At 34.4% G+C, this 13057-nt stretch overlaps 1 protein-coding gene across 1 annotated transcript in view; it reads right to left on the bottom strand.

The window, feature by feature from the left end:
- PolE1 (DNA polymerase epsilon catalytic subunit 1) overlaps positions 1–13057 on the bottom strand; it is a 415552-nt gene that overhangs the window by 234708 nt on the left and 167787 nt on the right. Inside the window, exons 24-25 of the mRNA XM_090412775.1 lie at positions 11069–11226; positions 5831–6026 (exon numbers count right to left, since the gene is read on the bottom strand). Of these exons, the coding sequence (XP_090268901.1) occupies positions 5831–6026; positions 11069–11226 (354 nt within the window). The remainder of the gene's footprint in view (positions 1–5830; positions 6027–11068; positions 11227–13057) is intronic.

The following is a 13057-nucleotide window of genomic DNA, read 5'->3' on the forward strand; positions in this document are numbered from 1 at the left end:
GGGACTTAGTACCTTTCTGCACCAAAACCTGGTTTGAAAGAAAATTCAAAGGAGCTTGTGAAAATGCTGAAATATCATCCAAATATGAACAAAAATGTGGAGGACACATCTTCAAAATGTAGTTTCCCCCTCCCTGGACTGGGGGGGGGGGGAACAGAACTACATTTTGGCTAGGATAAATGATTAACAAACATTTAGATTCATTTTACTTTTGTATAGTGCAGTGCCGTGTAGCTTTTATCTTGTACACATGTATGTTTTCCCGATGATGACTTCAATAAAGAGGTTGAAACGTTGATTGTTACTTGCTTAATGTTAAGTAAAGTAATTATTCTAACATGTGTGTTGTCTCTCCATAAATTTTTCACTATGAATGCTGAGCACCATGTAACCTAAAAAGAAAGAATTGTTATTATTGAAATCAGCAGTGTAATTCTGCTCTGATCTCCTAACTGGTTTTCATTTCAGTCCATGCTGTTTTATTTATTTTTCCTCAAAAACTTGTTTTCAAAGCTTGTCAATCTTAGTTCTTCCTGCTGTTGATAACCCAAGTTTCTGCACCATAAAGAACAGTGGGGAGTACCACTGAGCTTTATGCTTTCATTTTAAGTTATTTGGAGTTATTTGGAGAGATGTGAATTTTTCCATATATTGTAAGTTTGGTCATAGTAGACCATTCTAGATTTATTCTGTTTAATAGTTTCTTTACAAAATTCAATTACTTAGGCACATTGATCACAGACTGATTAAACGTGCCTAAGTAACTGCATTTTTTAATCTGTTCCAGTTTATTTCCTTCCACTTGTAAGTTCATTTCTTCTCTATTTCAGTTTATTGCCACTGTTTTGGTTTTTACTAAAATTTATATGCTGTTTTATATGAAATACTGATAGTTATTCCACTAACTACACTAAATAATGCCTTAATTCTTCGAGAACTCTATCAATATTTCATCTCTACCCAGAGTTTATCTGTTTTTATTTATCTGATTGCAGCTTCTATTCCCATCTCTAGGGTGTCTCCTCACTTTTACCAAACATTTTTTCATAATTTTCAGTATTAATCTTTGCAAAAATTTGTCTAAAATAGTCCATCCAAATTTTAGAATTTTTTTTTAACTTCACCAGTTAGAGTGTCTTGTTTATCTTTAATTTTTAGCAGTATAGGTTTGTGTTCTTGAAAGTTCTTTTATTGTACTATGTACTAATTTTGTATTATGCTGGCCTGGTTGGCTGAGTGGTTAGCATATCTGCTCTCCAACCAAAAGGGTGAGGGTTTGAATCCTGGAGTGAGCATGGATGTTTATGATTGTCTCTGAAAATACTAGTGTTGGTGGTCGGCGGTAAATGGCGTTGGTGTAGATGATGAAAAGTAGTTGTGGTGGAGACAGAATTGTGGAGTAGGTACCGTCGCTCGATGAGTCTTTGGACTCCCTGGAGGTGTCATGTAATAATAATAATAAATAAATTATGATGGATAGCTCCATTCTGATATATCTCTTTTTTGATTTATCAAATTAATTTTGCTTGTCTGTATTTAGATGTAATTTTATTTTTTAACTTCAGTAATAAGTAAATTATTATTAGGTCTCTCTTTTTTTCTGCAATGCTTGTTTTACTGCACCAAGTATTGCATTTTTTTTGGAATAATGTTTTCCATTTTTTGTTGAATAGTTTTTAGTTTTTCCAGATGAGGTCCATGCGCATTTGTGACTGTCTCTATGGAAAAATAAAGCGGTATGTTTCAATAATGAAATATCATGAGTTGACATAATTACCATTTAACTGCCATTCCGTGATCCAGTAGTGACAATGCCTATGAATTAGTAATAAATAGTAATTAAGTTTTTTACACGAGCTTTCCTCTGTTTTTACAATTCATTTGAATATTCAAGGACCATCGCCTCTTAAAACTAGTTTTCTGAAATCTGAATTATGTGACTTCCATTTTTAATGTGGCTTCCACCTATGAAAGGTTTTACAAAGGTTTTAGGTCTTATATTAATTTTCTGTATTCTCTTAAGGGATCTGCCAAACTTACTTGCCAGCAATGTTTTTCTTTTCCAGGACTATCTGTTTAACTTCTTGCATTAACCCCACAGTTCTGATTTTTCTAGCCTTGCAGAAAATTTCATCAAGATGCCTTCATAGCTAACTCAGTTAATTTTTTTTCAGAATTTTCCAATGCAACTCAAAGGAGTGGTTCTTGTATTGAAACTTTTTTCTTTTTTAAAAAAAATAATATTTGTATATTTCAGTCTACAATTCATATGAGAAAGGCTCCCTTCAAATGATCTTCCATGAATCTTCTATATTTTTACCAAAGTTGTTGGTAAGAATATTTTGTTGGAACATGGTATTGTAATGACCAGTCCATGTCCTTAAATGAAATTCAGCAGAGACTTACCATTATTATTAGCTTTGCTCTTTTTTCCAAATTTTCCCGAAACATTTCTATATGTCTGGTATTCATTTCCTATTCTGATATTTAAATCTCCAACGAGGACCTGCTAATCAAGAAGTTTATCCATTGTGTTTTGTGTTGAATGCTATTGTTACTCTTCTTTTTCCCTGATCACAATGTCCAAATCAGTGGCGGCCGGTGAAAATTTTAAGTGGGGCTGCTGCATACACAAAATAAAAATTTAAAAAAAAAAATTCTTTTTTTTCCTAATCAGTAACCAATTTATTAATAAATAAATGTACATATTAAAAAATTGCTTTATTAAAAATATTTCACCCCCACCACGAACAAACACCAATAATAAAAGTTTCGTATCTCAGAAATAATGCGTGCAAGCATACGATATGGTGCCCAAACGAGCAGTGTCGGAATCACTTGTCAAGTGCAATGACAAGTGTAAATGAATACTGGTGAGCCTAGCTGCAATTATCGTGATAATTCTCACACTGTGTTAGATCACAGTGCATTTGTTTCATGTAACGATAATTGAAAAAAATATAATTCTTTTCATATTTATTAGCCGGTCTGGTTGGCCGAGTGGTCAGCGTATCCACTCTCCAGACAAAAGGCTGCGGGTTCGAATCCTGCTTTGGGCATGGATGTTTGCGATTGTCTGGGAAAGTACTAGTGGTGGTAGTCGGAGATAGATGGCATTGGTGGTAGATGATGAAGGTTGGTGGAGTAGTGAGACGAGGAGTTGTAGAGTAGATGCCCTCCCTCGATGGGCCTTTGGACTCCCTGGAGGTGTGATGTAGTAATAATAATAATAATAATATTTTCAACAGTGATACTCGTCACGATTCAGCCTTGTCTCTATAATAAATAAATAATTATATGTTATTTGAACAAAATAAAACAAGATTTACAAAAAATAGTTCACCCTCACCAAGAACATGCACCAGTAATAAAAGTTTCGTATCTCACAGAAATAACGTGCTCAAGCATACGATACCCTGTCCAAATGAGTAGTGTTGGAATTACTTTTAACGTGCAATGAGAAGCACAAACGAATATCGGCGAGTCTAGTTGCAGTTGGCCAAATGTGATAATTCCGACACTGCATTAGATCGCAGTGCATTTGTTTCGTAATCTAAAACGTTAATCGAACAATTCCAATTATTAACTATTCAATCAATGTCAAAACATAAGCTGTAACCTTTAACATGTTGTTGTATTGCATTTATATAATGTTGAAAGCAATGTTATTATTTATAAACACAAACAAAATTTAATTTTTTCATTTTTCCCTTGGGGGTGCTGCAGTATCGCAGTGCTTATGTACGAGCTGCCACTGGTCCAAATAGAACACCATGTTTATCATTTAGCAGGATGTCACCTATTTTAGTATTGTTCTTCTCATTAATGCCAATTATGTCCATGTGGGATTTCTCTGGTTCTGCTACTTTGACTTCTTTTTCCATTGATACATCTTATGCTAATGGTGCCTGTCTTTATTTCTGCTTACCTTGAGTTTGTTCCAGTAACTGACTTTTCGCTGTTTACTCTAATTCCCTAAGATAATAGCAGGAGGCCTTATTTAACCAGATAATGCCCTCAAGACATTTCATAATGTGTACCATTATCTTTGTTTCTGGTTTAAGCCAATATAACACAGAATTTGGTTGGTCCCAAAATTGCCAGTCCATCCTCATTTATTCAGAAGACAGAGGATACCTACTAATTCATGTGGAAACACCACATAAATGTGAAGATTCTACACTGTCAGAAGACTTAGTTATCTGCATTCCCAGATGAGCTTTGAGCCTTAAGCAATCTAGTAGAAAATATGTATTCACATCATCATCATGCAGCAAACTAAACACATCAAGCTTCAAGATCAGCTACAATAAGTGCACTAAACATTGATCTCCACAACTTCCTTCAATAAGGCAATAACAATCTTGCCACCTTTAATGCTTCCAAAACACAGGTTTGTCTTTAATCTCATGAAAAAAACTGCAGGTTCTTCTTTCCTTACCTCGGACAATACTCAACTTAACAGTCAAGAACAGATATCTTTTCTCAGACTTTTCATTTTTCCAGTTACTTATTCTGTACAAATCTTAAATATCTCCAATCATAGAATGATGTTCTCACATTCAGGGTGATGCACCTAAAACCTTACTAAAAATTCTTGCTTCTATTTAGAAAAGAGTAGTTTGATTGAGTGATAATTCCTTACTAGCAAACTTTCTTCATCTGTTTCATAATTTCCACATTGTGCCTTTTCTACAGATATTTCCATGGAATAATAATAATAATATTATATAATAATATAATAATAACATTATTATATTATTATATAATGGTGAATGCTGGTCTTGAAATTCACGCTTGCTCTTGTTATCATTCAGGGAGTGAGAGGTGTGATTGATGTCTGATTAGCGGAATAAGGAATTACTGACCATTTAAAACTATATATTTAGAAATTTGGGTACATTTAATCATACAAATACAACATTTATTTTACAAATGATATTCTATCTTTTTCAATTTAGCTACTTGAATACAAATTCTACCCTATGGTTCTTCTTTATGAACTGGTCAATAACATCGTCATAAGAAGTTGGTTGTAACTTAATTTTTCCAAGCAACACGCACACTTATAAAGGCTGGCTGTCATTGCCTAGAGTTACTTTGACTGCGTATGGTCTGTGTTTAAGATGACATGAAGGGAGCGTAAATGGCTACGCACGCACATGAAATCACAGTGCTGCAGCGAGGACCTGGAAGCTCCTACAACCGAGCAAGCCAAGGTAGCTTTGACTAGACGACCAAGCATCAATACACAACATGAAGCTCAATTATTGCCACCAAGCTTAAGACGTCTTCTGTCTAAAAAAATAAAAGCCTAAATGGAATGCTTATAAATGCATGCATTTATTAACAAATAAATATTACTTCTTTCTCAATTAATGAAACAATTTATTCAATTTATAAAACAGCATAGCAAGCATGGAGAATTCGCCACTGCCATGGACATTGTTCAGCCAAAATAGCATCATTATGCTCTTCAGTTCTGTTAAATTTACAATATGAGCAACAAAAACTTACGGCAACAGCTGCCCAACATCCTTTGGCAGTTGAACTGCTCTCACCCAACCTGCTACTACTAGTCATTTCCCCCCTCCCATTTATCTCAGTGGAATAACATTCTCCGTGAAGTATTCCTCAAGGTCTACAACCTCCACTCAAGTGGGGATTATTGTTTCATCCTATGAAAAGATTTTATACACATGTTTAAATGCAGTTTGAAAAAAACTCATTTTCCAAATATGATTGTAAATTAAAATTAATCATCATCATCAACAGCAATTATTATTTTAATAATAATAATACATACACATATATATGTGCATTGTCATACCTTACTATATAGGACATCCAACCAATAATCTGCCACTTTAGCCACAGAAGAATAGCATTCTTCCAGAGTCTTCCCTTTGAGAAATGCTTCAAATACAGATGACTGAAATATCTTTATCAACTGTAGTTCACCTCGTCGTTTCACTTCAAATCCTTTTAATTCAGCAAGTGTACCATCAAAATTGAAAACTGCATACCTGTAAGTTGAAAGCATTTTCAACAAAATACAGATAAGTAAAAGTGGAACTATTAAAAAGTATTCATGCACAGAATTTAATACATTTGAGATTATGATATTTTTCTATTAGAATCTTGCAAAGTAATTATAAAATGAAAGTTCCTAATAGCTACAATACACGTTACTAATTAAGTTACTATTTATAGACATATTTTTCTTCCATTGTAGAATTTTAAATGATTCTTTAGCAAAGTTTACAACACAAACATGCATTTCTTCACATCCCCCACCAACCACAAGAAGCTTTACAATAAACACATAAATACTTCAATTTATAAAACTTATGTCTCAATAGTCTTATATACAGTATAATAATTTTTATTTTGTGTGTGTGTCACATGTATCACATAATTCAAGATCAAAACCTCGCAATCATTTAGTCCAATATTTTGAGTCTAGAAACCAACAACTGCAGTTTTTCAAGCCACTTCAGGCCTATAACAAACAGTGTTTGGTTATAAACAGAGAAGACACAAGAATACAGAAGACATCCACATGGACAACTAGGGCAAAAATTATCACTAGTTAAAGGTAGAAGTGTCAAAAATTTGGATTAAAAAAACTTTAGAATATGAAGAATTACTCCGATTTTGATTTTCTAATTTTTAATCAATCTTTATCATTTCTTAAAAGAAAATTAAATTTATACAAATTATGAAAATGAAAAAAAATTGTTTTTTTAAATAATCTAAAAAATATTCTTGATTAAAACTTGCTCCAATAATTATAGTAAGAAAAACAGCCATGCAGTGCTCAGGTTTGGGCTTTATCACCAACAGAAAAGTCTAGCTAACCTTTGCATCCAATTAATAATAATAATTTTTATGGCTCATGTAGACCATACAAATAGTTTGCTATGGTTTGTTATATTCAATTTCTTTTAGTATACCTATAATTTTGCTTGAAACTTTTCAGAAATTTATGTGAGTGAGTTTACTATGGTGAGAATTAACTAATCTATTATGAAATTAATATACTACAGTAATTAATAGTGCAAGCCTCTATCAGTATAGTTTATAGATAAATCTTGCTTACTTTGTTCTGTAAATAGTAAATACAAATAATAAAAAACAATTAGTAAAGCTTGGGTTTCAATTTGGTATAAGATGTTTCCAACTGAAAGTAAAGTTAGACAAAAGAAGATAGGATTTCCTCCATCCTAAAAATGCATGGTTTCTCCCCCCCCCCCTCCCCTGCAAAACAGACAAACCTGCTAGCAAATACATGCAACTGACAGACACAAACTATGTAAATGGGTATTTATGGGTGTTTTGCTGGCCTGGTTGGTCGAGTGGTTAGCATATTCGCTCTCCAGCCAAAAGGCTGCGGGTTCAAATCCCACTGTAAACATGGATGTTTGTGATTGTCTGTGAAAATAACAGTGGTGATGGTGGACAGTAGATAACATTGGTGTAGATGAGGCGGTTTGTGGAGACGGAGAGTTATAGAGTATGTACCCTCCCTCAATGAGTCTTAGGACTCCCTGAAGGTGTCAAGCTCAGTGGCTGTTACATGTAACAGTCATTGAGACAATCACATTAAACTAAAATTAGATATGAATTAATTTATTTAATATTCTCAGCTGATGAAAACAAAGAAAACTGCTTTACTATATGTAAAGGCAGCATTTACAAAGATGTATAATTTTCCATTCAGAAAAGGAAAAACATCCACAGGGCCACTAATAATGTCACTGTTGAAAATTCAACAAAAATGAATTTTTAATGCTGTTTCTAAGTAAAGCTGTTAAAGTATCCACATCATAGGTCTAATGTTACCAATAACATCAAGACATATTATTAGGGATGCACCAAAGCAGAATTATTTCACTGAATAAACAAATACCGAATATTCAGTTTGCTTTTCAGTCAAAGCATACTGAATTAAATTATAAACAATCTAAATTAAATCTTACAAAAGGATGTTTTGGACAAAGAATACATTCATTAAAAATTAATTTTATATAAGATTAAAAAAATATATATGTGATAATACCACATAATAACTGAACTACGTGATAATGCAAAAAAAAAATTTTATGTTCCTTAAATAAAACAGTTCAATTTTACAAGAAACATTTAAAATATCAACAAAACTTTGATTTTAAATTGTTAAATATAAAGAATCATTATGGATTTCATAAAGATCAGTTAAAATGCAATGAGATTTCACATAACAAAACTTTTTGCATTTGCATAGATATATTATTCAGTGTTGTCTGTGATTTTATTTTAGTAACAAATAAAACAACAAATTACACAATAACCACAGTAATTAACTTTAATGAGATAGACCTACAGATATAATGAAAATAACAGTACAAATATTTTGTACTGTTATTTTGTGCAAATATTAGACTGCAGTAGCAAATTATAGACCAATCAGTATCTCAGGCGTGGTGGTAAAATGAGGGTCAACATGGTTTTGTGAAGGGTCATCATGCCTTAGTATTTTACTAACTTTTTATAACAGAGTAACAGCTGGGTTGGATAAAGGAAATGGCTACATGATAATTTTGCTGGATTTTGCAAAAGCATTTGATATATACCACATTTGACATTTAAATACCACAAGGAACTCTTTCACGCAATTTAAAACAAATGGAGATGGATATGACACTGGTTAAGTGGATAAGAAGGTGGCTGCTGAACAGATATCAAAAAGTAGTATATGGAGGGGCAGAATTAATGGAAAAACAAGTGACTACTGGTGTATGCCACAAGGTTCAGTGCAGGAACCATTGTTGTTTAATTTGTACATAATGTACTGAAGATGAAAATCTTACAAGATGATTTAAACAAGCTGTCAGTATGGGCAAAAGTTTAATGGGTGTCAGTTTAATGTCGAGAAATGTAAAGATATGCATTTTGATATAAATAGATTACAAGCCACGTATCACATAGATGGCACCGTACTCCAGGAAACAGATGAGGCTAGAGATTTAGGGATACACAGAGAGTTAAAGTTTAGAGGACATATTGCTAAGCTCATAAGATTACTTGGCTATTGAAGAACACATTAACAAGTAGAGATAAGGAAGTTGTTATTCCTCTTTATAAGGCCTTGATACGCCCACATCTTGATTACTGTGCTCAAGTCCAGTCTCCTGGGTTTCTTGGGGATGAGGAAACAATGGAGAGGATTCAGAGGCAAGTGACAAAAATGGCGAGTGGCCTGTGGAATGTTCCCTATGAGGAAAGATTGAAGGTGTGTGAATTGCAGAAGTTGGCTGATAGGAGAAAAAGAGGGGATATGATAGAAACATTTAAGTCACTTAAAGGGTTTTATAGGATAGATGCAGGGGAAATGTTTCAGCACTTGGCTAGAGGGATCAGAACACAAGGGGTCATTCCTGGAAGTTGAAAAGGTGTGGTTAGTAAGAGTGTGAGGACTAGATTTTTTGCTTGGAGAGTTGTGAATGAGTGGAATTGGTTGCCAGAGTTCAGTTGTGAGTGTTAATGGGTTCAAGGGGAGGTATGATAGATTGTGTGGATAGATTAGGTCTCCCACAATGAGTGTTTGGCCTCCATGGAGGTGCCCATATAATAATAATAATATTTCATACTGAAAATAACAGTACATTATCTGTGTGTAGAAACAAGAAAATCAAAGAACAGGAATATAAGGTACATACAATAATCAGTATATCAATTAGAAATGGTATCAATAAATTAATAAATAATAATGAAACTATTTTTGATATTTACACAAAATGAGAATCTCCGAAACGTTGAGGAGAGAAAGATAATCATTCCAATTCGGGTTAAGATGATATAAAAGGGCTTCACAACTTTCTTTGAAAAGGCACTCATATTTAAAACTGCTTCTATGGAGAAAATGAGCTTTATCCCACCAGATACTATGCTTGCCAGACCAGACTTTTGAGGTTTCACATATTCAATCTTGTTCATTAATTCTCTTTCCTACAGAACAGCTTGTCCGTCCAAAGTATGTCAAATTATATTGACAAGAAATCTGGTATAGTAAACATCAGCTAATGACAGAGGTAACAGTTTGTCTTTTGTAGATGGTAACAGATCAGAAATTTTATTGATAGGAAAACATGTGGTAATAGAGTGATACTTCTTCAAAATTCTTCTACCAACAGGTTCAGAGATACCAGAAATATAAGGAATTAGAATCTTGTAGTCTGTTGAATAATCCTTAGGTGCTGAAACATAGGGGTCAATTATCTCCTGGATTTGATGAGGGCTGTAACTCCATTTAATTCCATTAAAGTTTTTATAGTCAGAAGCTCTTGTTTTAACTATAAAACTATTCTCACTATAAAAACAGCCAAATACTGTATCTTTCTATGGATTTGGTTGAATATCAAAGCAAAACCGAATATTTGGCATATCCCTATGTATTCCCTTATCCTCAGTAATACACGAATCACCAGACAGGATCAGATCTCTCTTTGCTTGGATTCACCTCCAGTCTTTCCTGGCACAAAAATATCACATCAATAGCTTCCTCAGCATCCGAAAAACTAGGCATTGCCTTCCATTCAAGATGCTATTTTGCAACCAACTAACTCTTAATATACAAATTCCATACTATATACAATATATATACAAATCTCAAATCTGCCCACACTTAGAATACTGCTCACATGTTTGGGGTGGAGAACCTAAAACTTCTCTAAAAATTCTTGATAACGTCCAGCATTTGCTATGCAACTGCAAACAAACACACCAAACTTGTTTTTCTTCTTCCTCATTTATTCTATTTACCTCTATCCTATGGAATAACCTGCTGCAAGAGGTATTGCCAAACCACTACAACTTGCAATTCTGCGGAAAGAAATATCAATAAATTTCTATCGGCAAAAAAAAAAAAAAAAAAAAAAAAAGTTCTGCAGAATAAAATAGAACCCAACCTTTTCTTTCATTTTCTCCCCTCCTCTCTATATATTATTCGTGAATTTAAGAGTATTTTAATCTGACTTCAAGTGAAAATATACTAATAATACTGTTACGAACAAAAATAGGACCTAACCTTTTCTTTAATTTTTTCCCCTCCTCTTTAGAAGCAGGAAGAACCATTGCAAGATAGGGACCATCTACTTCAAAAAAAATTGAATTCTCGCTTCGTTGAATATAACTTAATTTTGCTGCATCAATTAGTTCATGGTATTGGTGATTAGTGTTACGATCCTAAAAAAAAAAAAATAATATAATACATAAATACACACAGACAGACAGACAGACACAGACACACACACACACACGGTTTGATAACTATGATGTATTCTGAGCAGAAAGCTCTGGGTTCAAATCCTGTCTACATGCATGGAGGAACAGGAACTTTTCAACTACCCAGCCTCATGTGGTGTTAGCAGTACTCTATCTTTCTATCTTAGCCAGACAGAAAGTTGGAGAGGGGTTATTCTATGGCTCACTTTTCAAAATTTTCCATGTAAAATTTTTAGACTCAGCCCCTTCTTTTTGGGAAGCAATAATTGTCAGAGAACCCACTTTACATCCTAGGCCGCCTACAAATGCCCATAGAAGACGCACTGCTACTTAGATAGGACTTTAGAGTCACCCATGTGTTTCATTTAGTATTGTGTTGTCTTTGTGTGTGTGTGTTTCAAAATTATTTGTAATCTATGAAGATGTCGCAGTAACTGAGATGAAATATTGGAAGCATTAAAATTAGTTTTTAATTAGAAATCCTTTCTTAGTGTTGTAAATATTACATTAAATCTCTAACATGATTTCTTAAACACCACAACTACATCTTTGCAAGAAAACTATAAATGAATGATTGAAATTCCAAAAAATTTAGATTAGTGTGTTTTCTGCTTTTGGCTTTTGATGAGAACGGACGCATTATTTTAGACTGAGCCTGATTACATTGCATACAAAGTTTCTCAGCAATCTCACACTGCACTGGCGCTGACACAGTTTGATTTCTACTATCTCCCCCCTCTGCAGGATACATGCAAGAGGTCAAATAGCCAGCAGGCCACACCTGCAATGAGGACCAGTGGTGGATTTAAGGTTTTTTAGGGAGATAGGTTCCAATCTGTAGCCAAGTGAGATACTGATACTCCTTTCCCCATATAGTAGGTCGCCACAAGACTTTTGCTGGCAGGCTTCAAGCCCTGTGGGATTATATACTGCTAGTAGTCCATCTAGGTCTAAAGGATACTTTGCTGGCAGGCCCCTAGCCCTGCGGGATTATTTATACTGCTGTCAAACAATTTCTTCTGGCAGGAAATCGCCACTTTGATATGGAAAACATCAAAGAGCAGATCCAGATCCTTAATAAGGAGCAGTCCCTAGAGGTACTGAAACTCATAATAGGCAAGCTTGAATCTGACTGGCCAGGTTTTATAAAACAGTACATTCACTCTAATGATCAGGATGGAGATTGAGAATGAGATATCACAAGAAGAACTCATTGCTGCTCTGTCACTAAAATTCCCCTGTCAAAACAACTCTCAGGGAGAGCATTCTAACAAAAGAAGAACTATAGAGGACCAGATGGATGAAGACTCGCCAACACCAGATGTCCTGAGGAACACCGAAAAGGTTCCACCTGTTATACTAAGGGACAAGGACAAATGGACCACTGTCATATCAGCCCTTAGGGAACATAAAATCGCATATTCCTGAGCTAAAAATCAAGATGAAGGAGTCAAAATCCAGCCAGCCTCAGTCACTGACTACAGACAATTGACAAAACTAATGGATAAACAAAGTCTTCCTTATCACACTTTTGCTTTACCCAGTGAAAAGAATCTCAAAGTAGTACTTCGTGGGGTAACCTCTGAAGAAATCACTGCTGACCTTATGAGTTGGGACCTAACACCAGTAAAAGTGAGCAGGATGCTCAGGTCAGATAAACGACCAATGCCACTGGTGCTCGTAGAAATTGACAAGGCACAGAAAGAGATATATGAACTGACTGCGATCTGTGGCCTCAGAATTTCTACTGAGCCACTAAGGATTGTGGTTGTCTCGCTACTGTGCTCTGAAG

The sequence above is a fragment of the Typopeltis vanoorti genome, chromosome 23, assembly GCF_054136105.1.
Source record: "Typopeltis vanoorti isolate ZY-2024b chromosome 23, IOZ_Tvanoo_1.0, whole genome shotgun sequence".
In the NCBI taxonomy this organism is placed as follows: Eukaryota; Metazoa; Arthropoda; class Arachnida; order Uropygi; family Thelyphonidae; genus Typopeltis; species Typopeltis vanoorti.